We start from the raw sequence: 26,916 nt of genomic DNA, 5'->3' as shown, positions 1-26,916 counted from the left end.
AGAAAATCAAGCAGACTCCCCCGCTGAGCAAGGAGCACCACATGGGCCTCAATCTCACGACCCTGAGATCATGACATTCAAGATCACAATCAAGAGTCAGATGCTCAGCTGACTGAGCCACCCAGGCACCCCTTTGCTGAACAAATTTAAAGAGCTCTGGAAAGTCACTAATTTGTATTGGGTGAGGTGATGATCATAAATGACAGCTTGCTCTAAACGCCATATTCAGCACTTGGAAGTGATAAACATTTTATTAATCTGCTCATTCTCAAAACCTACTTGAGCTTTAGTTCTTTTTTACTTTCCTCTCTGTCCTTTTCTTCTCATTTTTCTCCCTCTTTGTTTCTTTTCTGATGTTTGAAATGCTGTGGTTTTTTCTCCCTCTTTCCTTTCTTTTTTCCTTCCGCACCTCTTCTTCTTCTGTGTCATCCCTGCCCCGCTATTTCATCTTTAGAACTCCCTTCTTTCTTGGTTTCTGCCATTCTTAATCCCTTTCTTGTTCCTTTGGGAAGACAAGCTTTAAATTTTGAGTGTGCTAAGGGAATGTCATTTCACAGTGAGAAACTGCAGGATTCAGGGACTGCATTTGTGGCTTATTGATAAAGAGAGGCTGCAGGAGCTAGTGCTTATGGGGGTGACTTAAGGGTGATGGCTCAGTGTCTCAGATGGACTTGATTATGTTGTGGGGCAGCTGGATTCCATTTCAGCCTGATTTTGACCTCTCCTTGCCATGTAATTAACAGTGGGCCAGCCACAGATCATAGAGTGCTGTTCAACGAGTAATATCATGTACCGGTGCCTGGAGTCTGTCTTACCCACGGGACCCAGTGGGCATGGGGTATGCCTGGATGTCTAGCCAGGAGTGACATTTAAACTGGATTGCCTGATGCTGGGTGATGAGAGCTCTGACATGCATCCCCAGACAGCGGCTCAATGCAGATGGCTGATGAGCTCCGGAGCCACAGGCTGACGTGTCCAGGAGCCAAGGGGCAAGCTGACAATTTTCTCTTTAGGCACAGCATCTGTGTTGGCTGTTTAGAAATAATCAGAAGACATTTTAATATGTTTTCCAGCCAAAGCTTGGGGGGCAGGGTGTTGAAATTTTGGTGATTAAACTAGACTTCTAAATAGGTTTTCTCTAACCCTGAACACCTTGAACAGAGATTCATGTAGTAAAGTGGGTTGGCCTCCCTTGATGAGTGTTGCAGTGAATTCAATCCTTTCATGGCTGTTGTGTTGTATATTGATTAACAGAAAATGAGCTGACTGCCGGGTACATTCATAGGAAAAAGAAGTGGGGGGTTATTAATCATGGAGTAGATAACTCATTAACTTGAGACACATAAAACAGATGGAGATAGAATAGGAAGGGTACAGGGCAGAAAATTCTCTCTCTCTCTGTCTGTCACGCACGCTCACACCAGTCATGGTTTCATTTACTAATTGAGGAATTTGGCAAGGTAGTTCAGACATATTCAGGCTAAATAGGTAAATAGTCTTCCAGTAATCACTAGGGTATTATTCAGAACACAAGCCAGTTGACTTTAGTTTCACCAGAAGTTGGGCACATATGGCCAAGTGGTCAATTTGTATTATAGGAATTCCCGGGGTCTGAGGGAACCACCACTATTGTGGTTTATCTTTGTCCAACCTCGTGAAAGCCAACAGAGCAGGTGCCATCTGGGCTGCCCATTGGGGTTTGGAGTGGTGGTCCTGAGAGAATCCCAAAGGAGAAAGAGGGGACCTTTAAAAGGAAAACACATCTGTTCTCTAAATACATTCTGAGTTTAACAAACTGACGTAAAAGAAGACATTCACCTTGGGTTCATGCTTCATGCCTACCTGTGGAAAGATGCCACCACAGGGAGGGAGACGGACTCCTCATGAGAGAGGATGGGTGACCAGGGCTGTCCTGCCTTCCCTGCGGATTCATTTATTTTAATCATCCACTCAGAAACAGCACGGGAGACGAACTATTTGAGCTTTTGCAATTTAGTTTCACTGGTTACTTCTGAAAAGTTTTATTCAAGTGTAATTGACCTACAGTAGCCTATTCGTTTCAGGTGTACATCATAGTGATTTGATGTTTCCGTACATTGCAAAATGATCCCCATGATAAGTCTAGTTACCCTCTGTCACCATATCAAGTTGTGACAATATTATTGACTATATTCCCTATGCGCTACTTTACATCCCAATGACTTCTTTATTTTGTACCTGGAAGTTTGTGCTTCTTAATCCTATTCACTTAAATTGCCTAACCCCTCCCCACTGGTAACCAATGTTTTGTTTCTGTATCTATGGAGCTGTTTCTGTTTTGTTTTGTTTGTTCCTTTGCTTTGTTTTTTAGATTATACATATGAGTGAAATCATATGGCATTTGTCTTTCTCAGTCTGACTTAATTCACTTAGCGTAATACCCCCTAGGTCCAGCCATGTTGATGCAAATGGAAAGATCTCATTCTTTTTTATGGCTGAGTAATATTCCAGTGTGTGTGTGTGTGTGTGTGTGTGTGTGTGTGTGTGTGTGTGTATGTAATATATGTATATTATATAATGATATATATCACAACTTTTTAATCTTTCATCTGTTGATAGGTTGCTTCTGTGTCTTGGCTATTGTAAATAGTACTGCTGTTTACTTTGAAATGAATTCTAAAGGCAATTTTTTCAATATCTCTTTCCATTGCTTCCTTCCATCAAAGAGAACTGTCATGAATTGGCCCCTAATATGATCTCTTTCCTTGGACCTGCAGATGGTGACATGGGGTCCACAGGAAGAAATGGATGCTGTCCCATGCACCCCTATCTGCCAGGTCTGAGAATAGGGGGATATTCCTGTAGTCACTTAGATCGAACTTCAAAAAATGTTTTCCTAGAGTTAAATGAGTTTGCCTTAAATTCTCAATGGTTGCAGATGATGTAATCCTTTGAGACATTTTATTAGGATGATTAAGTTAAGATACAGGAAATGCTATCTCACATTTCATTGGAATGAAAGATAAGTCTTGTGAAAGTTGTTTATTATAACAGAAGGTGGTTGTGCATCTGTTTTGCTTGGTTTTCTCATTGTTCCAGGAGCTGTGTTCTTGCTGCACAGTAGAAAATCCAGTCTGCTGGGAGCTTGTTGAGATGAGTAAGGGCCCTCTGCCAGTTGTGGGAAATCTGGGCTCAATGAAGATAGTGAAAACCTTTTGTCTGCTGTTATCAAGCATGTGGTACTTAAATGCGTACGTGGAACCTATTTAGTTAGCTCCAGCATTGTACCTAAGATGTCAGTTTTCTTTCTCGGCATAGCATATACATGCACTAATTTGATGGTAATTGAGTAGTTGACTTAAGTTCTATTTCTGGGTTGTTGGTGATGTGCCCTCCATCTGAGATGAGTTTTTTTGGCTGCTGCAGACTCTAAAATCCCAGTCAGGGCTGTTAGTACCTCCTGATAGCAGACTAGCTCCTCAATTTACATAAATGTCACACCAGATCTTACCTTTTCTTAACTTAGCTGATGAAGTCTATGAAAGGAATAGGGGGAAATGATAGACTGGTTTTGGTGTGTGGTATTTTGGACAGGGGTGTGGGGAGGAAACAAAATGAGGGATGCACTGAAAAGTTTCATGTAGCCTTTCTTATGTAAAAATAAATACTGAGAAAACATTTCCTAGATATTGAGAGTAAATTTCTTTTCTGAAATATCCTAAGTGGCTCAGAAGAGGATTTCAGTATGAAATGACGTCTTTTTTTTTTTGTAATGAAAGCACAGACAATTCTCTCTCCACCCTCAACCCTTTACAGAATTTCAAAGGAGAGGAGAAATAGAAATGAAGTTGACAAGAGAAGCCATCTAAAATTAAAACTCTCCATATGGAATTGCTTTTTCTTTTCCTCTAGATATTGTACTCACTCTAAGTCCTAGAGACTCCGTTCCATCTTTGAGAATTTTCTTACAAGATGGTCATCGGAGGCTCTGTTAACTCTAGCTTCTCTCATCGTGCACAATCTGTATCTTCTAAGTGGTGAAAATATGTTCTAAATGACAAGTTTTTATTTTAAGAACATCTTTTCTAACTTTACTTATATATTGAATAGACAGTAGTACAACATTAAAAAGTTACAGAAGGTAAAAAAAATTGTAAAAACTGTTCCTTCCACCCCTTTCCTTCATCCTCCCTTTTCCCTTCACCAGAGGCAAATAATACTATGTTCACTTTCTTTGTTTGTTGATTTTTAGTCTTTGGTTTGGCGATGATTGTATCTAGGACCTAATGGGATATAAGTAGCTCTTTATACTAGATGTACTTTATTGGTTCCCATCAATTTAAATCTCGTTGGAGAGAGAGTAAGGCCTGGTTCTGGTAATAAACTAATGGATCATATTTAGCTACTCACATAAGCTTACCTAGAAATCTCATAGGTAAATATTCTTGCTGTTCTATCTACCTTTATGTGCTCATATTTCACTGTCCAAGATGCCATTGATTAGTAGACACACATTTTATGTACAACTGAAAAAAAGAAAAAAAAACCTAAATCGTTAACTGTTACTCAATAGTTCCATTATTTTAGAATTTTAGAAAATATTCTATTTATGATGATACACAGGTGATTCAATTTAAAAAGAATCTGAAAAAAGAATTAAAAGCTATTGATGTTGAACTCTTAAGACACCCTCCTTCTGCAGTTTGGTTGAGTTAACACACTTCTGATGATCACTGGGCTGGAAATGTATTGAAGGAGGCCTGGTTTGCCCCAGCTTCCTGGGTACTTGGTGTTAAAAACTGTTCTAGCATTGTCTCAAGGTTTATTCCAGACCCAGATACCCATTCTGCTCGTGTGATGCTGGTGTTTTTAGTATTCACACATGCCCATGCAAAGAAAATTCCTTAGTGACTGTGGTCTGCTCGAGAGCAATTCAAAGATGCCATTGATGGTGAAATTCTACCCAAACTTAGAACTGTTAAAATATGAAAAAAAAAGTACATCTTAGAATTGATGGAAGATGGTAATATTAATTTAAACCCTATTAGTTAAAAATAGAATTTCTCGAGTTTTTAATCTTTCACATGAAAAGTATCTCTAAATTGTGGACTTTTGCAGTGCTCATAAATCAAAACCCTAAGTCGTAAGTGCTAAGCTTCAAGATATTGAAATATCTTAGATTCTTAAGTGTGAACCTGCTCTTCCTTAGTATGGTCACAAATAATGATGACACATTCCTTTTTCAAAATCCCTGAGGTGAGCCAATTTGAATATTTAAGTGGCAGGTTAAAAAATCTCCCCTCCCCCACAACGAGTCAACTCTTTGTTTTTACAAACCCATAAGTCAAATTTAAGGATAATCTTCCAATTAAAAAAGGGAACAACAACAACAAAAATCTCTGTTTGCAGCCCAGCTCATCGCAAGTCATCGCTGCTTCTTCCTTTCTTTGAAATGTGTAGTGTTATAGTGTATAGGCTACTAAGAAAAGTTATTCAAAACTTGGCAATAAGGGAAACATGTAGAGCAGCATATCCTTTCAATGTGATATTGGAGTAGTCAAAATAGTAATAATAATAATAATAGGCCTGACCAAGGAGTATTTAATCTTCGAGGAGAACATCCTTATATTTGACTTGGTTATTTACTGTGGTCAGAACCCAGACACTGGGCAGTGTTACATTGACGTGTAGATTTTTAGCTGGTGGAGCTGTCCCAGTAGGAAAGCTTACCCCAAATGTTGAAATGCTCTGTAGGGCATTAAGCAGTTTTGTAGGTAACCTAGTAATCTTACACTAAAATTCTTTTTGAAAATGCTGCAAAACCTTCCCCCTCAATGCTCTTTGAACCAGCTTTACCATCCTGCTGCTTTCTTCATTATTGAGCTGAAGAAATCTTGACATCTGGTTAGTCTATATTTTTATGAGAGTCCTGTTTTTAATTTTCTGAAAATTTTACTTTGTCAAGGTTTAAATCTCTCAGGTGAAACAGAGTTATTACTGGTTACCATGATGTATATTTGTAGATTGGCAAGTGTGCTCTGCAAGTGGTCCACAGTAACCTGAGAGCATGGTAATGCATGTTTACCAGGTTCAAAAGTAGATTGCCGAGGCTGTGCATAAGTTAGCCTTCATCCAGTGGTTCCGATGTGAGTAGCAAATGATTCTATTTGTGTGGATGAAAAAGTTTCAGGAGCCAGAGCTGGGCTTGTGTGAGGAATTGTGAGATTCTAGCCAGAGCTGGAATTGTATAGAGAATCGTGAGTGCCTTTCCAGGAGAGCAGCCTAGGGGTATGAGAGTGCCCATGGAGACAGATGCTGGTGTTCACTCCTTTAGCACCAGGAGCGGGGGTATCTAAGCTCTCATCCATGTGTGGAGTGGTTCCCTGGAGTTACCACTCTTGTCCTTTAGGGAATATCAGACATGAAATTCACTTAGTTCAGGTGCCCCTCCAACCCCCCTGCCAATTATTCTTTGATTATCTCTCTCCTTCCTCCATCAGTGCCATTTTTCACCCTCTCTCCCTTCTATCTGCCTCCCTATCCATTAACAGATGTTCCCTGTATTGGAATGGGGTGGATGATGACATCATGTTTAATTAACCGGATATATATTTATCTGATTACTTCAGGGCTTTCTAGAATGCCTTAGTGGCAGCCTTCATAGTGAATGCCAGTCAGTGAAACACATACAAATCAGTGAAGAGAAATTTCCTTCCTGTATTGTAGCAGTGCGTGGATCACCTTGTTTGGTAGCCCTAAGCTGTTTTGAAGTGGCAGAATACTCAAAGTACAATGCTGCATTACCTTATATAACTTAGCACCTGGAAGTCAGGTAAAATGTTGCTGAATGTACAAATGAGTGAAAAATGAGACAAGCTATTGAATCTTCCTTGCCAGAAGTCCTTATAAATAGAACAAGTCACCATCCAGTGGGAGACTGAAAATTTCCATGCTTGAATGAAGGAAGATGGAGCAGGTCAAATATCCTCCAGGATCTTTTGGGGACTTTTTATTCTTTAGTTAGTTGATGTCTGATCCTGGGATGGGGAGATGGTTCAGCAGTGTTGGGAAGGAGGCCTCTTTAGCACAGTGTTGGTGAGATCCAGGAGTAAGTGTGGGCTGAGAGTAGTCCAGGGAATCAGAACCGTGGAACCAGTGAGAAAGCCAGACTTCAAATTAGTGATGGCTGAAGCCTAAAACGCAAGGTCAGTTGATACCCTGAGGGCAACCAGGCCTAGAATATAGACTCGGATTTCCCCAACTTAGAGCTCTGACAGAATATGGTATAGGACAGGGACGCTATTCTTGATGGAAAGTGAGTAACTCCCAGCTACCATTTCCCCTGGGGCTTACTTGGAGCTAGGCTCTGTTCAAGGTGCTTTCTATATGTTATCTCATTGGAGCTTCTCACCAGGCCAATGAGAGAGGAGATACCTATACAGTCATAGGTGAAGAAGTGGGTTTTAGGAAGGTGGCATTTCTTTTCTAAGAATATCAGCTAATATTCTTTTCTAAGAACATCAGCTAATATTGAAGATTGCACGGGGACTGGGGTTAACGCTCCAAGCCTGGGCTGTTTATCCCTATGCTGTGCTGCCCCCGGCAGGGGCTTGTATTGCCCTATGGGGTTGGTTAGCCAGGTTCTTTCCTGACAAAATCCCATCAGGCTTGAAGGACTGGAGTCTTTCCCACCTGTGCAGAGCCAAGTGGGGTGGAGCATCTGGAGGCCATTTATAGGCCCCATGAGCATGGTGGGCACAAGACCCAAGTACTCTTTCTCCCAGCACTGTACTCGCGGGCTGGGCTTTTCTGGGATCTTTTGGGGTGAGGGGCAACTGTACTTTCTTTGAGCTCTTCCTTGATTTTTTTCCCTTCCCACCCCCTACACACAGGGCCTCTGAGAGAGGTATACTACCTCTCCCAGCTTTACAGATGAAGAATGAGCACTTTGTGAATGGGCAGACCCATCCTGCCCCGTCTGCATGTTGTCTGCCACGAGAGAAGTCAGCCAAACTCCTTCACATCAGGCTGCTGAAGGAAAAAAATGATCCTTGACTAGGAAATGGGGAATAGGAGAGGAAATCATGCTCTTTCGGAGACAAGGGAGGATTTTATAGAAATATGTTCATAATGGTTTTACAGAAACTGCCCCTATCCACACTGAGTCGGTTCAAGAAAGATTCATTTGTGGAGGGTTGAAATGTTCCTATTAATATTCCTTATCTAAGAGAAACAGAGGAGTCTACTGAATTTCATGAGAAGGTAATATGAAACCTGATCTCTGAGGGTCTTTAATATTTTGCTTCCTCCTTTGTTGTGGAGAATATATTTCCGTCCTTTACATGCCAACCTACAGCACAGGGAAAAGATAACATAATCAGTATGAAAGTAGTAGCCGAAGAAAGTACCCATTTGCATTTCTGGCCATAACTACTTTTGATCTTACATCTTATTAGTCTATAATATTTAAGGTGCAAAATCCCGAAGTTATTAACCTACTTTAGTTTGCTGAGGTCAAATAAGATTAATAAAATATAGACTTTCTAAATTTAAATTTTAATTATGGCATATTTTAATCAGAGAAAAATAACAGAATCTGAAAGGCATTCGTGTGTGTGTGCACCACTCAGATTGAACAGCCACTAACATGTTGCTATATTTTCTTCAAACACCTTTATTTTGGGAGGGGGACTATTAAGAAAACAAGACATCACAGGCTCACTTGACATCCAGCCCTCTTCCCGTCCGGTCCCCTCTCCGTCCCTCCTTGGTTCCGTCATGGTGCAGATGTATGTTGTTTCCCTGTGCATTTTTTGTATTTTGAGAAACTGGTTGTGGAAATTTCGAGTGAAATTTACTTTGCAAACACATTTTGTGGTAACACGATCGGTGTAAAGCCATATGTATATTTTTGAAATTTTTCTGGGAGATATAATTATCAAAGCACCCAGTTATTAGAGGAGGTTGAAGTTCATAAAATAACTACCAAAAAATAAGTTAGATTTTAAGGAGCCTGTTCCAGTTTCTCTTGCCCTCAACCCTCTGAGAACCTTATAGATCCTTCCGTGTGTGTGTGTGTGGGGGGGTGCTTCTGGACGAGGTTCCTAGAGCACATGGGGTCCGTATGGACAGGGACAAACAAGAGCTTTTTTTTTTTTTTAAACATAGTAGTTTTTAATTCCATCTAATCTGTTTGCTAAGGTTAGGGGCAACTTGGTATTCACATGCTATTTACCTAACATTTCCAATAGTTCTCATCCTCTTTCAGAGTTTATTGCCTCTGGTTGGTAGTGGTCTCAAATTCTGATTTTTCAGATCCTCATTCTCAGGAATGAGAAAGTCACGATCACTCTGTCTGCAGATGGGCAGATTTATATGGGTGAAACCACACCAAAGGATTGCCCGCCGTTCTACTGGCTGTGATGAGTGGCACCCAGGAGGGGAGCTAATTCCTCCTTGGTAATGGCTAATTCCATAGTGGAGGGACGTGCGTCACAAGATGGATGCACTTTTAAAACTTTATTTAAAAAAGTAATTTCAGTACTGATTTTCAAACCAGATCTGTGGCCCACCCTCTGGTCTTTTGATCCTCAGCTCCAGCTGATTCCCTTTGGAGTTGCTTCCAATTTATTCTCTAGAAAGCATCTCCTTTCAATAACTTTCACTGGGGGGTGAGTACATCTATTTAGCTCAAGTGTTATTAGGTTGAACCGTGTGAAATTCCATTTCCGTAGGTCAAAAATGGTTGGATGTCAGTAGTTTTAGTGGTTCAACACAGTCGGTTTGGGGAACCCTAAACATTTACAGGTCAGAGGACTTTCGAGCTGATGAGTCCCATCAAGATCATATAGTTGTCCAGCTGCCGCCATTACAAGCAATCACCCTGGTGCTGGCCCGGGATTGCCCGGTTGTCCCCTGACAAACTGTGAGGTGTGGTGTAAACTGTCAGGCTCTAGGAGGTGCTGGCTTAAAAGGGTCAGGATAAATGAGGGGGGTCCTTTGAGCCCAGAGGACTGTACCCACATGGCAAGGCAGGCAAATTGAACAAACTCCCTGAAATGGCCCAAGTTCATGAGGCCTAAAGGACCTGAGTTTGCCTCAGGGTCTGAGAATTTGGATTAGACAGGACCTGTTCTGGGCTTCTTCCGTCTGAATGAAACCCTTCTCATCCCACAGTGTCTGAAATGCTGTCTGTAGGATTCAGGCCATACACCTGCCTACACAGGACTCCCTTGGACAGGTGGAGATGAGCCTTTCTGCCCCAGTGCGTCCCTTTGGCATAGCTGGATACCAACCTACAGGGAAGACTTCAGCATAGGGTTCAGAACAGGGTCCTGGATAAGAATTCAAACTGTTTCTCACGTTCTTCTGCGTAATGATCTCTGTTCCTTTTTGCTAGAGAACAATGGGCACACCTCTAATCTAAGTAAAAAATCAATGCATTTTGATTAGAGAAAATTAGAAAGATGTGTGGACATGTAGAAAAAAAATCTCCCACCTTCCTACCACCATAAATATTTACTATTAATACTTAGGTAGATTTCTTTCCAGTTTTTAAAAGCATTTAAAAAAATTCCTAGTTACATGCTAAGTCTGTATCTTGATACTGCTAATACATATATACTGTATGTGATAAGAATATATAGAGTACTCTAGATAAAATACACATTGCCAAGGAATACATACTACTATAGAAATTCTACACGGACTACAACATACATTTTATATTCCTATCTTTTTCGCTTATGGTAACTAAGTGCTCTATGAACACAATTTTTAAAGGCTGTGTTATATTCCATCTAGTGATTTTCCCCCCATTGTGTAGTTACCCATTTCTCTTTTTATTTTTTTTAAAGATTTTATTTATTTGAGAGAGAGAGCATGAGAGAGAGAGAACACGAGAGGGAAGAGGGTCAGAGGGAGAAGCAGACTCCCTGCTGAGCAGGGAGCCCGATGCGGGACTCGATCCCGGGACTCCAGGATCATGACCTGAGCCGAAGGCAGTCACTTAACCAACTGAGCCACCCAGGCGCCCCATTTCTCTTTTTAGAATACTGCTTAAGAACATGAATTCTGGACTGTTGGGTTCAAATCCCAACAAAATGGTTGTGTGAACATGGCAAGATACTTAAGCTCACTATGCCTCTGTTTCTTCATCTTTAAAAGAGGCATAAGAATTCTATTTATTCTGTTGTGGAAAAGAGACCATAGTCTCCAGATTTATTTATTTTTATTTTCTTTGTTTCTTTTTAAATTTTTTTTTCATAGTCTCCAAATTTAAAAGCCAGACTTTGCCATTTACAAGAGCTACATTGATGGGAGGAAGGAGGAGAACACTTACTAGCCACAATCCAGGTTCCTAACCTAGCAAATTGCAAGCAGGCTTCTACACCCAAATACATCAAAGGCCCGCTGCAAGGTTTGCCTTTAGTCGGGATGGGAACAGGGGCCCAAAGACACTAGGGTGGGGCATGGAGTCAGGAGCTAAAGCTATTGAAAACATTTTGTTCAACATGACAGAATTTGTCCTTGGGAATCTTTAAAATAATTACAATATTTATACAGCAGAATGAAGCATTGAATATTTACAAAGGGGTTATGGTGTTGTTCAGGGAGCAAAACATTAGCATTTATTTGTTAGTTGAGCTTTTTAACTTCTGTGAAGGAAGGACTGATTTTCTTTCCCTTTTTTTTTTTTTTGAAGATTTTATTTATTTATTTGACAGAGAGAGAGACACAGTGAGAGAGGGAACACAAGCAGGGGGAGTGGGAGAGGGAGAAGCAGGCTTCCCGCGGAGCAGGGAGCCTGATGCGGGGCTCGATCCCAGGACCCTGGGACCATGACCCGAGCCAAAGGCAGATGCACTGATTTTCTTAACTCAAAGGGTCACTGTGAGGACAGATTGCATCAAATAGGGGAAGGCAAGCTCTTCTTATAAAGGGCCAGATAATAAATATTTTAGGCTTTGCAGGCCATATGCGAAAGCAGCCACAGAATATGTAAATAAATGAGCATGGCTGTGTTCCAATAAAGCTTGCTTTATGCATTGAAATTTGAATTTCATGTAATTTTCACATGTCACAGATTATTATTCCTCTTTTGATAAAAAAAAAAGATTTAAAAATGTAAAACTTTCCTTCCAGCTCACAACTGTGCATAAGTAAGTGGTGGACCCAATCTGGCCCCTGGGCTGTAGGAACCTCTGGCTCAGAATAGCCCTCAGCACCCATTAAGTACTGTGTGTGCCCGTGGGCTCCCACAATCAGAGCCGTGGCAGTCACCATCTCTACCCTAGGGCCATGCAGTTCCAGTCCTGGAGGAGGCCAGGGTGGCCGCACGCAGGCCCCTGCATCCCTTTGACCTCCTGGGAATCTGTTGGTAGCAGCCATAGCTTCATCAGCTCTTGGCTTCGTCGTGGCAAAGCGCTCCCTTCCAAAGGCTGCTTGGAGAGCTGTGCTGGAATCTGGGGACCAGGCTTCCTGACCCATGAACTAGGCCTGCTCTGGAGCGAAGGTAGCGTGCGTTCTGTGTCCTCTGGCCTATCTTTACCCTGTGCTCTTGCTGGGCATGGGTGACGAGGAGAGACAGAGACACCTGCCGTGCATGGCCGCAGCTAGATCACATCCTGTTCCAAGTAACAAGGGAGGGGAGAAAAGGGGCTTCTGAACAAGGTGCTAGAGACCCGAGCTGTAAGTGAAGGGAAGAACCAGTGTGGAGTCACTAGCATGAGCCATGGCGCTTGGATGGTGCAGAATCCTGGGTGTGCTCAGCTCTGTAGAGAAATTGCAGATATCTTTATAAACCTTGACAGCATTATTTCATTATTCATGAAGGCTTTTTTTTTTTAAACCATAACCAGCTTCATTTTAAAGGAAATTTATTCTCAAGGCATTTTTTAATTGAGTTTTTATGGTAATTCTTTGTGTTGACTGTTGAATCAACATTACAAATAAACTATTCACGTTTATCCTTTTATTCAGTAAGTCTCAACTCTGCCTGTTCAATAATGAAGTGAGAGGAAACCCAGAATTTTCTGAATTGTATACATGGCAATTGCATGGCCTTTTTGGACCTCTTAAGAGTAATTTTTATAAAGGACATTATTTTTTAACTAAGGAAATTTGCCTTAAATCCAGAATTTTTGGTGTGATCTACCATTGTGTGCCTACGTGGAGTTATTTATGAATGTGTGTGTGTATGTGCATGTGTGCTTCAAAGTGGTATTGTGAAGACTTTTGATAACTCTGGAGATGTAAGTTTTTTGAAGGTGATTACTAATTTATTATTTTTTTAAGTGCCTCTGAAAAACTATTTTATTTTAATTCCAGTATAATGAACATACAGTGTTATATTAGTTTCAGGTGTATAATATAGTGATTTAAATACTATTTCGTGTTTGGGCGGCCAGTTAGCTCAGTTGGTTAGAGCGTGGTGCTGATAAATACTATTTCATGTTTGGATGAAACTGATCATGTCGGGCCCCATGGGCCTTGTGTAGGAATAGAGAGCCAACCTTATTTGATGAGAGGAAGAATGAACCGGTGACTATGAGGCATTGAAAGGTCATTGGCACCAATCCTCTGCCTTTTGTTGTCTCCTTGGCACTCCTGTACATCCAGTCTTTTTCTCAGTATTTCTTTTTTTTTTTTTTAAGATTTTATTTATTTATTTGAGAGAGAGAGAGAGAGGGAGAGAGCGCGAGCGGGGGGGAGCAGCAGAAGGAGAGGGAGAAGCAGACTCCCTGCTGAACAGGGAGCCTGACATGGGACTCGATTCCAGGACCTGAGCCGAAGGCAGACGCTTAATTGACTGAGCCACCCAGGCACCCCCTGTCTCAGAATTTCTAAGGACAGGAACTTCTCAGCTAATCCTATTTTTCTTTTAGCTGCACAGAATAATACTCATCCTTCAGATGCTTGCAGGCAGTAGGAGTAGTTCAACTCACACCGCCCATCCCGCCTCGAACACCACACCACACAATCCTTTCCTTTCTCCCTGGGCCAAATAACTAGTTTTTTTCCCCCAACTTTTCTGTTATGCCTTCTGTTCAGACATTCCTGCCTCTTTCTGGCCACACTTGTGTGCATGATTTCCTGCATGTCAGGAGCTGGCTGGCTGTGTGTGTGCTGGAACTGTGTACTGTGTCCAGATGGGGCTTGACTTGGGACCAGTCAGTGGAACCTCCTTTGTTCTTCTTGTTGTACTCTTCTTAATGAAACCCAGCATGTCAGAGGCTTTTGACTGCCATGTAAAATGGACTCTTCTGGGGCTTACTGTCAACTCTGACTCCTAGTTCTTGATGCTATCAACGGTCTTGAACTTTCCTAGGTTTCAGAACAGTTCCAGGGAGGGAGTTCCTTTAGCGACAGTAGGTGGCTGCAGATGGTCCTAGAGCTCAGTTATGCCAGAGGTAATATCCAAATGATGAGTCTGGACTTGCCAAACCAGGGGAAGCAGCCAGGTTGAAGGGCAGGAGGTAGCAGGTAGGGGAATGGAATGACAGAGGCCAGCAGAGGTATTAGGGCAGGCAAGGAGAAGAGCAGGTGGCGCTGAAAGGGAGGTACGGTGGGCAACCGAGGTGGTTGAGAATCTGCTGTCCTATACCCTTAGCATCTTACCGGGTGTTTCTTTCTTTCAGATCTTTTGTATTTTTACCTAAAAGAATCAAATTTTAATGATGAGGAGCTGGGCTCTGATGAATTATTCATAAGCCAGATTTCCCTTATTCTCTAGATGTGTGCTTGAATTTAAAAAAAAAAAAATTTTTACAGGACTTTACATTTTTGTGATCAAACTTCTTGCTAATGGGGCAAGAAGAGAAAATCTTCCTTTTCTCCAAAGACCTTTTGAACCTAAATAGGAAAAAAAAAACTATAGAATTCAAGTGGTGACTCTGCCACTTACTAGCCATGATTTTGCACAGGTGAGGGGTTCTGACCCTCATCTGTAGGAAGAGATGAATAACATTTATCTCATTCACAATACTCCCCTCATTGGGTAGTCAGGAAGATTAAATGAAATCCCACATTTGGAGTGCCTGGCATGATGCCCACCAGGACCAGTCCCAGCTGGTCACAGATTTTTTTTTCTGCTTCTCAGCATATTCGCCATCTTGCCCATTTGTCGGGCAGATTTGAGAGGGTGCCTTCTCTGTATTCATCCCAACTGTTAATTTTTATTGAATTTAATGGAGAGAGACCAGGGCCAGACTCCAAAGATTTCTAGAAGCTGCTTCTAGGACTCTTTGGAACATTGGTCTATGTTGGGAACCACAAAGTCGGATGCTATCGAGAGCCTCCTTATATAAATGTGCAAAGTAGCCAATGACAGAGTGGTGGGGCCTGCATGTCCCACCTAGAGCTTCTTCTTCTTCTTCTTCTTCTCCTTTTTTTTTTTTTTTTTTGAGTAACAGATGATTATCAACGTAGTTTTATGTTTTGTACATATTTAGTTAAACATCGATTGCATGAGATTTTGATGTTTCTTTTTCACACAGTTCTTTTCTTTTTCATTTCAAGTCCCAACCTAGACCCTGTGGAAATCTGACCCTGATTCAAACAGTTCTTTTTTAAAATTTTATTTTATTTAAATTCAGTTAATTAATATTTAGTGTATTATTAGTTTCAGAGATAGAGGTCAGTGATTCATCAGTTATGTATAACACGCAGTGCTCATCACATCCCATGCCCTCCCTAATGCCCATCACCCAGTTACCCCATCGCCCCACTCCCCTCCCTCCTGCAACCCTCAGTTTGTTTCCTATAGTTAAGAGTCTCTTATGGTTTGCCTCCCTCTCTGAATTCGTTCTGTTTTGTTTTTCCCTCCCTTCCCCTATGATCCTCTGTTTTTTTTCTTAAATTCTATACGAGTGAAATCATAATTGTCTTTCTCTGACTGACTGACTTTGCTTAGCATAATATCCTCTAGTTCCATCCACGTTGTTGCAAATGATAAGATTTCATTTTTTTGATGGCTGAGTAATATTCCATTGTGTGTACAATGTGTTAATGTAAAGTCCTGTAAAAAACATACACACACACACACATACACACACACACATCTTTATCCATTCATCTGTCGATGGATATCTGATAGAGCAGGCATTTCAATAAAAGTCACTGCCTAACCGAACCCTTGTTACAGGGAGTCAAGGTTCCAGCTCCACTGGCTGATGGATGTAAGTCCCTAACACGCTCTTGGATTGGGTTACGGTGGAGGGCAGTGGCTCTCAAAGTATGGCCCAGCAACCATCACTAGCACCTGGGAACTTATATGAATGCAAATTCTTGGGCCTCACCCCAGACCTACTGAATCAGAACCAGAGTGCGGAAGGGGCAGTGATCTCTTGGAACAGAGACTCTAGGACGTTCTGACCACTCTCAAATTTGAGACCCACTGATTTAGGAACATGTTCTCAACTGTGGCTGGACATGGGATCATTTGCAGAGCTTTAAAAATCTAGTTACTTGGTTCCCACCCACAGTTTCTCTTTGAACTGATTTGGGGTACAGCCTGGATATCAGGATTTTTCAGAGCTCCCCAGGGGATTTTCAGGTGTATCCTAGGTTGATAACTACGCTTCTGGGGAGCCTGTTGAAATGCCCATGTACTCCATTCTCCTGGGTGGGGGGTGAGGAGTGGGAGGCATGTGTAGTCTGACAGAGCTCCCAAGTGATCTACTGCACCAGTCAAACCCTGCCTCCCCTTGGAGAACATGACCTTAAACTACTAGCCTCACCAAATATCCTTGAGAGGGCTTTTCGTGACTGAATATTCACTCAATGTGATTTGTTTTAAAGGTTGCTTTTAATGCTATATTTGTTCAGCAAATGTAGACACTCATGTAGCACAAATATTAACTCCTAAATTCTCAAAGGCTTTCCCCACAATATGCCATCTGGCAAGCATTATTGTAATCATCTCTTTATTATCCACACTAATGAAGGACTAGCATGGCATTGGTAATTGAAAAACACAGATCATTTAAAAATCATTCAGGCTAGTGCTGGCCCTGCTTCCCCAACCAGGAAGCATTCAGGAGTAGAAAATATTGACTGATGACAGTTTCCTACCTTCCCTGTGGAGGTACTAATACATCTTATTTTAGTCAGAAATGTGCGCGGTAGAAGAAGCGAGAGGCTTCTAAATTATAATTGCTTTTTTTCTGAATAAAGGAGTCTGTTTTCTCAATGAGAAGCCAAAAGCACAAAGCAGATAAACAGTGAATATATTTAAAATGCATTTGTACGTTGGAACCAATGGATTCACAGTGTGCTTTAGGAGAAGTTGCATGGGATTTGAGGAATCAGTGGGTCTGGATTCTAGACTTTATTCTGCTAAATGCATGTGTTATTTGAAATGAGCCATTTTAGCCACCAGTGGGCCTCCAAGTGTGGTCCGCATCCAGCAGCATCAACATCACTGGGGAATTGGTTAGAGATTCAAATTCTCAGACCCATTACAACCCTTCTGAATCAGAGACTATGGGGTGAGACCAGGACTTGGTGCTTTTAACAAGCCCTCTAGGAGATTTGAGTGGCTGCTCAAGTTCTGTCATCACCGTTCTCTACCAGGGTGCAGTTTTCTCATCTAAAAAATAAGGCTATCAGTAGATAATAACTGAAGGCCATCCCAGCTCTTCAGTGGCCTTGATGTATGGCCTGAAACAGGTTGGAAGATTCTCTGTCTTGGACCTTGAACCTTTCTTTGGATGTGTGATTGAAATAACTCAGCTAAAAAGCTAGCATGTGGGTAACAGAAGAGAAGCAGATCTCTGGGAACTCTATACCTCAACACCTCCTAGAATGTTCGCTATAAAATAAATTGTGCTTTCTTCAACTGCTTGGTACCATTTTCCCAAAATGGAAAACCCCGGTGCTTTGGAAGGGGAGGCAGATGCTACCCCTTCTCTGGGGGCTGAGAGCTGTCTGATGTGATTCACGGAGAGGCGCTTCACAGGAAATAACAAATGGCGTCTCAGAAGGATGTACAGGGGTACACAGGCTTTGCAGTAAAAAAGGGGGAGATTTCAAGCTATTTATCAAAAGCTCTTGCTGCTTCCATTTCAAGACAGGTGGGAAAAAATAACATGGAACAAGAAAAGAAAATAAATCTGTATCCAGAGCATCTCATAAATAAGAAAGGAGTGGGGGAAGCTATTGGCCTTGCTGGATTCTCAGAGTATTTTTGTCACAGTATAGAAAGCTTTCAGATGTTTTGGCATGTAATTCATATACTTTTTTTCATTATCAAAACCTGCGGTTGTAAAATCATTTCACTGACTATTAAAATCAAAAGAGAAAAAGGAAACAAGCATTTCAAAGAGAGGGAGACTAGGAAAATGATACCTGAAGTTAGAGGGAGAAGAGCGAGAGAGCAAGAGAGCACGTGGTTCACCCACAAATACAAAATAATTTTTTTTTCATCTAAAATGCAGTGATGCTTTATAATTTAGGACAAGTCATAGGAAATCAAAGGCAATTTTCTAATTGGCTTTTGTTTAGTAAGAGCCTATTTGCTGGAGACAATAGGGCATGGTTTATTGAACATGAGAGAGACTTTGGTCTGTTATGTCTGGGAGGGATGGCGGAATTTTAACTTTTATTTAAAAGGATGGATCACAGGCCCACTTTGCTGGAGTGAATCATGTTGGTTGAGCAGAACCACAGCCAAGGAGGACCTGTGTTGGTCCTCTTTATGGAATTCCCAGCAGTGTCCAGTTGACCAATGACTAAAATCCTGGTTAAAAGCCCGTGCTCTGAGTTCAGATTCTGGCTCTGCCACATACTGGCTCTGCAACTTTGGGCGAGCTCCCCAGATGCTCGGCCTGGTTCCTTGTCTTTCAGAGCAAGATAACAATAGAGCATACGTTGTGGGAGTTTTATGAGGATGAAGAGTTAGCATATGCAAGGTAATTTACATCATGCCTGACGCATAGTAGGCATTATTGTATTGGGACTATTTGCCAAATAGCTATGTCTCTTTGAAAGACTCCTAAAGAAAATTACATGATTTCTTAACTGTACGACCTTCTGAGAGCACTATTTGATACCCTCCATGTGTGCCTAAGGAGGGGTGTGATTGATAGGAGGCTCCGCGTGGATCCTGGGAGCACAACGGACATGAGACAAATGACTCTTGAGCCGTGGGGGCCTGCTGCCTGGTCAGCTTCCCTGACATAGTTCTGTGGAGTTATTCGAACTGGATCCAGAGGAACTAATTTTTGTCATTTGATTTCCTTTTTGTGTGTCTATTTTGGGAATGGACTCAGACCAACGCTAGAAATAGGTCTGAAGTAAATGTCATGTTTTTCTCGTTTACATTTGGCACACTCTCCTTTGTTGGCTGGGCCATGTTCATAGCAGCTAATATTGATTAGCCTATATTTTTCTCAAGTACACTTTTCTCAGGCTGTGGGAAGTCTGAACGCTAACAGTACCAAAATAAATGCATTCGACTTATAAGCCAGGGGGAGGGAACAAAGTAGGAACAAAAGCATGCCGAGACGTATTGTCCAAACAAGACATTGCCTGCTCTGCCAAATCCAAGCTGTGAGGCCCTGGGCGAGCTTCTTGTCTCATCTGAGTGGCAGTTTTCCATCGGTAAAAGTGGGGGTAATAGTAATAATGCCCAGCTCCTAGTTATTATTAGAGAATACATGTAAAACACCAACTAATGCTGGCCCTCAGCAAGTACTCAGCAAATACCAGCTTTTAACATGTTACTTTAAAATGTTAAAATCTAATGTATCGAAGTCAAAATAATAAATTTATGTATAATGGAGGAATTCCACTCTTTTCTTCTAAAGAACTAAAGCTGTCATAAAACCTTTTGTTACAAGTTACTTTTTAGATAGAATCTCTGGTCATTTCTTTCTAGCCTTTTGATCCCTTTGTTATTGAATACAGGCCTGACCCTATTCCTCCAGTGGGTATCAGATGAAGGCTGAACCCCACTGCATTTGATCTGCCCAGTGATTTTCATTTTTGTTACAATTATATTTACCTTAGGAGATGTATCCTTCTTATCACAAGTGGTAGTATTTTGGTATTTTAAAATCTTTCCAACATCTTTTTTTTTTTTTTAAGATTTTATTTATTTATTTGAAGAGAGAGAGCACAAGCAGTGGGAGAAGCAGGCTCCCCGCTAAGCAGGGAGCTCTACGTGGGGCTCAATCCCAGGACCCCAGGGTCATGACCCGAGCCAAAGGCAGATGCTTAACTGACTGAACCACCCAGGCACCCCAGATCTTTCTCAAATTAATCAGAATAAAATGCTAAAATAAAATATTGATGTCACTGCACTGACCCAACTTGCTATAGAGATATAGACAGAGATGCTCTCGAAACTGTAAAACGGGCCAGTAGTCCTATAATTTTAGATGTCCTCTATTAGCTCATAATTTTTTTTTCAAAGCAGAATGGAAAAGACGGTTTAAATGTACTCTTCAATAATGTAGAAAAGTGTCAGTTGTTTGAACCTTGAACAAGTGAACAAGAAGGTCTTCCCGTACTTGAATTAGAAAAAACTGCAGTGAACCAAAATTTCCCTGGCAAATCAGAGATTCAAGCTGTTTATTAAGACATATTCAGGAACAAAACAAAAATAATGTAGTTGCACACAAATTACCTGGGTTATGAGGTAAAAGCAGTTTTCTTTATTATCTCTTTAACATTTCTTTTTCATCTCCTTAACACCAAAAAAAAAAAAAAATGACTTTCCTTAAATCATTTACCATTTAGATCTGAATTTTGGGGACAGATCTTGGTGATCGTTTTCAACGATTAATGGTGGAGAGTGGTTTGCAGCTCTGAGCAGTAGTCTTGTGGTGTTTACTGAGTGATCTTGAGCATCGGAGAATTTGCTGGGCATATTTGTAGCTATTATTTTGTCTCTGTGGCTCTTAGCACTGTGTGTAGTGACCCCAAAGCTAGAGAGCTGCCTGACAGCAGGCTGGTGTCAGGACCATGTAGACACCTGAATTTTATCAAGTGTCTATGCTCAGAGGCCTGCAGATGGTGTAAGCCTGGATAGGTCGTGATGGTCATGGGTGGGTGTGGCCGTACTCAGCCCTGACACATGAGGAGGAGGAAGTTAAGATGCAGAAGGATGAATGCCAGAGATAGGGCCTCATCCAGGTCTCCCTCCGCAAATGTTATTGGTTCCATCAACAGCACAGCCACCAGAAGGGCAGTTTTTACATTATTTTCTTTTCCCCACAGGGCCGTACGTCTAAGAATAATCTTATATTTCGCTCTTCAGCTGAGTTTCCTAACCCCGGATAGGAAAGCTGCACGTGTAGAAAGTAAAGCCCCCACCGCCACCCCAGGAGGTTCACGTGAAGATAGAAAATGTCATGCTCCTTGATTATTTGGAGCTGGAGAAAGAATTAACCTGATCAAACATTTTGTTTTAATCACAGAATCATGTCAACCCCGCCATGGACTTCACCCAGACGCCTCCTGGGATGTTGGCCCTGGACAATATGCTGTACTTTGCCAAGCACCATCAGGATGCCTACATCCGGGTAAGCATGCAGTCTTTCATCTGCTGTAGTGTTCCTACTAAATTTGAATTTCTAACTTACAGATATGGAGGAATTACCTTTAGATGAGTGGCTCCAGAGTTTTGGCTTTCCCCATTCAGTAAAAGACATATTAAAATTAAATGAAATCAATAGGGACACTGAAACCGAGATTTTTAACTTAAATTTTCTCATGTTATGACATTAAAAAACAAACAAACAAACAAACACACAGTAGATACTGGAAAATGTCTCATATATAGTTCTACAATGAATTATGACAAAAACTCTTAAATAGCCAGGAAGATAAATGAACTATCTACCCCAAACCTGCACAATCCCAACTTTAGTGGAGACCCCTGAGGCTTATTCCACTTGTGGAAAAAGAGACCGAGGATTCTCTCTGGTTCTGCTTCTGTTCAGTCCAATGCCGGAGACACGACAAGATAAACAAAAAGAAAGAGAAGAATGGGAGGGTTGGGGAGGGAAGAGAAATGCCTTCTCTCGTATTTCATCACAAACTAGTGAAACTCCAACTACCGAGAGAGAGAGACTCCTTTGCGGGCAGAGCAGAAGGAAACCGGAAGGTGCCCCCTGCTGCGTGGGCAGTGCAGCTGTGGGAAGGACCAAGTGTGAACCAGCAGGAGCCTAGGGACGGTGACATGGGGCTGCCCCACTGGAGGCCCTGGATTTGTGCTGACCCCTATCCCCTGTCCTTAGGGAGAGGGGCCCAGATTCAGTGGGGTTGAGGTATATCATCCAAGATTGAGATGGAGGAGGATATGAATTAATGGGACAAGGGAATTGGCAAGTGGTTAAAAAGATGACTAGATCTCAGCTTAGAAAATACTTGATGAATGGATTGCCTAATGCAGCAAGAGGAAGGCTCAGACTAGAAGATGAGTCTGTTACTCTGATGTTCTCTGTTGGATGCCTCTTGGTGGCACTGGCTTTCGGGAGACCCGGGTTCAAGACCTGGCACCGTCATGGTCTAGTAATGTAAATGTGCACAATTCCTTTTGTCTAGGCTAAAGTTTCTTCTCCAAACAAGGGAGCAGTACTCCCCCAGGGGGCATTTGGAACTGTGTGGGTAGGTTTCGTTGTCACCATGCCAGATGGGGAGGGAAGAGAAATGCCTTCTCTCATATTTCATGACAAACTAGTGAAACTCCCAACTACGGAGAGAGAAACTCCTTTGTGGGCAGGGCATAAGGAAACCGGAAGGTGCCCCCTGCTGAGTGGGCAGTGCAGCTGTGGCCAAAGCCTGTAATTCGTGGGACACTCTGCACAGTGAAAGATTGTTCTACCCAGCAGCGGCCCCCTTGAAAACAGTCATGCCAGATTTCTCAGTTCCCTGTAGGCACTATATTTTAACTTTATGTGTTTTTCTATATATGTGGTTTGACAAGCTTTGATTTATGCCAAAATATTATTTGTAATTTGATTATGTAAAGGATTTTATGCATTCCTGCGAACGGTCTGGGATCAGGTGCTTGGTCAGAAATGCAGTCTTTCATAAGAAAATTATTTTTTCATGAAAGTTTAATTTGGCTTATATGCGTGTATATTTATTGCACAGATTTTTTTTCTAGGAATATAATCTGCTCTCACAGTAAGTAAATTAATATTTTTGAGATACCATACAGTATAGCCTTGGAGGGTTGAGTGTGAAAAGAAGAAGCCGAATAGATATTGAATTTAACATTAACTGATTAATATTTGTGGATGAAGGTTTCTAAAATTAGAGCTTATTGATGCTGAATGTATTGTTAATTGCATAGAAAGCATATGTCTCATGAAAAGTAATTTAACGTTTGGAGCCCATTTTCCTCAATGCATTCTCTAAACTTTTATAAGTAAAATTAATACATGGCCACCTGAAAGAACTTGATATCTGATAGGAACTTAAAAGAAAAAACTATTTATAAAGAAAAATGTGGCCCTTTTTGTCCACATGCCCTTTTCTATTGTATTATTATTTTTTTCACATGCCCTTTTCTTTAACTTAGACAATATCTATATGTGATTCTATCTATATCTCTACATCTGTAACTGAGATGTCTGTTATTTTCTCAAAAGTGTCTCTTTTCCTGATGTTTTCTGTGTCCCATCTGATTTTGGGACATTAACTCCCGGATGGAAAGCCAAAGCTATTTACACGAACAACTGGGGTTAGGGGATCACATATAAAATCTGAGGCCTTACGCAAGGAAGTTTGGGGGTGACTCTGGAAACAGTTATCCCAGTAATAGTGAAATGTGGTACAGACCGTGGAAACCGTCATCCTAAACAGCTAATTAATTTTTTTGTTAAAGATTTTATTTATTTATTTGACAGAGAGAGACACAGCGAGAGAGGGAACACAAGCAGGGGGAGTGGGAGAGGGAGAAGCAGGCTTCCCGCTGAGCAGGGAGCCCGATGCGGGGCTCGATCCCAGGACCCTGGGATCATGACCTGAGCCGAAGGCAGATGCTTAACTACTGAGCCACCCAGGCGCCCCACAGCTGATTAAATTTTGATCTATGAGCTGAGTGGTGTCTTCTGAAACATAAAAATGGGTTTGTTTGTTTTTTTAATAAGTTAATATTTTGATGAAATTTGCTTTGTTTTTGACCAGGTAAATCTCTCCTGTCTGAATGCAGTTATTCATTTATTATTTATATCTTTCATTCAATAAACTCTTATGCTGTACCTGAATATGGCCTCACCCTTCACTTTGCCAGTCACATTTACAGTTGAGATCTTTAAAAGGAATTATAACACACACATACACACCCGCACACAGGCACACACACATAATTCCTCTTCGCCCCTGACACCCCCGTCCAGCTATCCTGTTCCCTCAAATACCATGTATTTGTATTTTTCTGAATTGTCTTGCCCTATGTTCTAATTCATGAAGCCACTCACTTTTCGACACCCCGTACCAAGGCTTCCACTCATCACTTTGCAGAAGCTCTTCTCCTGCCAAATGGAGAACAGCCCCTGGCTATCTTCATCTCATCTACCTTTCCATTGACACTGGACACTGTGTGCCATTGACCAGTTTTTTCTTTTTGCCTGAAGCCAGTCCTGTCTGTTCTTGGTTCTCTTCTTGTCCATTTCTCTTCGTCTGTCTGGTGGGTTTCTCTCCTTCTGCCTGTCCATCTAATGCACACTATCCCAAGGACTCAACTGTAGACCTTCATTCTTCTCAGCAACTCAGGCTGCCACATGTTTACTGAGTAACTATCAAATGCCCAGGGAGCTAGGTGATGGGGATTCCCCAAAGAACAAGTCACTCATGAGTCCTGTCATGGAGGAGTTTACTGTCTAGAGATGGAAAGGAGGGGTGAAGAGTTAAATAGCACGCCCTTTCCAAGCCACTTGGAATGTATTTCGATTGGATGGTGGTGGGGCGGGGAGGACACTGAGGAGAGTCACCAACACACATGTGGGAGTCAGGTCTGGAAGGTTTCCTGGAGAAGATGGCATCTACACTAAGACCTGTTGGATAATGCCGGACAATCAGGTGAAGGGAAGGGGACACGGGAGAATAATCCAGGTGGACAAAGACATGCAAACAAGTAAAGGTGTGGCCTTTTTTAGGGAACCGAAATAGTATAGTGTGGCTAAATGGGGAGTGCTGAATATGATCTTGGCTTGAGGCAGATGTGGGCTGGTTCATCAGGGACCCCGGAGGCCTTACGAAGGTGTTTGTTTGGACTTTAACCTCAAGGCATTGAAGAATTTCTGAAGTGTTTTAAGTAAAGATGATGTGAGTAAATTTTAGAAAAATCCCTTTCCTGCCAGAAAACAAATGTGAAAAATCAAGCTAGAGGCAAAAATAAAATTGGGGAACTTAAGGAGAAACTGAACTAAGGTAGTGGCAGGGGCATTGGGGAGAAGCAGTTTGAGTGAATTATCTTGGAACTGAAATAAACTGGGCTCTCTCTCTGAGGAAGAGGGAGATGACTGGCTTGAGTGAATGGAAGGACAGTAGTGTCATTAATGAGGGTCTGTGAGGTGCTAGTCATTTGGAGACATCCACACCCTTATATGCATGTGGGATATCTGTCCAGTGGGCGTGTCTAGTAGGCAGTAAGCTGTGGGCAGCAGAGCTCAAGCCCAGGTAGACGCCACATTCTGTAAATTCTACATCCTTAAATTTGATCATTACCTTTAATATGTTCATCTAGATTGTTGCCGTATTATCTTGATGGCCTTGCTGCTGAAGTCTGGTATCTTCATGCCCACCTTCCATGCCAGCTTCTAGGATGATCTTTCTAAACTGAGTTCAGAACACTTTGGGAACTACCCCTGGCCCACAAGCCTCCCTCTTGTGGTACCCGGCACATCGGAGATTTTAATAATCTTTTGTTAATTGATTAGAGGCTTTCTTTAGTCTTTATTTAAATGGCCTCATGCCAAGGATTAATTTGTTTTTATCATCTGGACTCATGGGCTTCATTCCTTTTAACAAAACTACATAAAGACATATTTTTGCAACATGAGTTTATTGACCGGCAGCCTGGTTTCTTGTGTGTTATTTAAATGTACTCTGTAACTGTGTAGTAATGAAAGCACTGGATGTAATTGAATTACCCCACACTTGGACAGGCCCAGAACACGAGGAAGAATTGCAAATCTGAGCATCCCACTATGCCTGGAGTAAAACCTGGAGGCATAGCATGATTTCAGACTTCTGGGTCTTATTTATTGTGGGCATAATTGCTTTCACTTTTTCTGGAGCTGCTTCTCTCCCCAGCTCTCCCCACCAAAGCTCTCTCTGTGAGAGGTGAAGGGTGGCACTTGGCTCTCTCCCATGCTCCTGCTGTCATTTCACAGATAGGATAATGGTGCAGTGCTGAGTGTGTTGCATGTTTTGTTTTTGTTTGCCTTTTTTGTTTTGCTTCCCCCCGCCCCGCCCCGGAGTGGCAATCCTCAAGTACCTTGGAAGAAAGAAGTTTAGGGACTCCACTGGAAATAAAACCTTTGGACTAATAACATGTATTCTTGTTGTATTTAATTATTCATTGGGAGCTGCTGAAAAACCCAAAATGACTTGGTTTTACATTTGGTTCAAGACTCACTCTGGCTATTGTGGGAGTCAAGATTGAGCCATGCAGCAGGAAGTAATGACGAGGAAATCTGTGGGCTCCAAAACACGCAGTGGCCAGATCTGAGGAAGAAGTAGGATCATAAAAAATACGTAAGACGTACAACAACTAAAAGAAAGAATGGTTTCAGGATGCAGTTCAGTCTTGACGGTCCCGTTTGTCATCCCCCGTTTGATCCGAGAAGATGTGTACCTAGAGGGGGTTGGGTAGCATATGAGACATGTTGCATAGATTAGCTCAGTCTTGAAAAAAATCCTCGGGAGCAGCATTGTCATCACCGTTTTGTAGACTCCGGAACTGGGATCTAGAGAGGT

At 41.8% G+C, this 26,916-nt stretch overlaps 1 protein-coding gene across 4 annotated transcripts in view; it reads left to right on the top strand.

Moving 5' to 3' along the window:
- Positions 1-26,916, top strand: part of ELMO1 (engulfment and cell motility 1) — a 523,658-nt gene that overhangs the window by 227,956 nt on the left and 268,786 nt on the right. For all 4 annotated transcript variants that reach the window (XM_028104852.2, XM_028104849.2, XM_028104850.2 and 1 more), the window contains one exon: positions 21,402-21,506. In XM_028104852.2, the coding sequence (XP_027960653.1) occupies positions 21,402-21,506 (105 nt within the window). The remainder of the gene's footprint in view (positions 1-21,401; positions 21,507-26,916) is intronic.

Source organism: Eumetopias jubatus, unplaced genomic scaffold (genome assembly GCF_037043125.1).
Source record: "Eumetopias jubatus isolate StellerSeaLion01/CBP00866 unplaced genomic scaffold, mEumJub1_p1.0 scaffold_14, whole genome shotgun sequence".
Taxonomy (NCBI): domain Eukaryota; kingdom Metazoa; phylum Chordata; class Mammalia; order Carnivora; family Otariidae; genus Eumetopias; species Eumetopias jubatus.
This window is presented reverse-complemented; position numbering and strand designations above follow the sequence as displayed.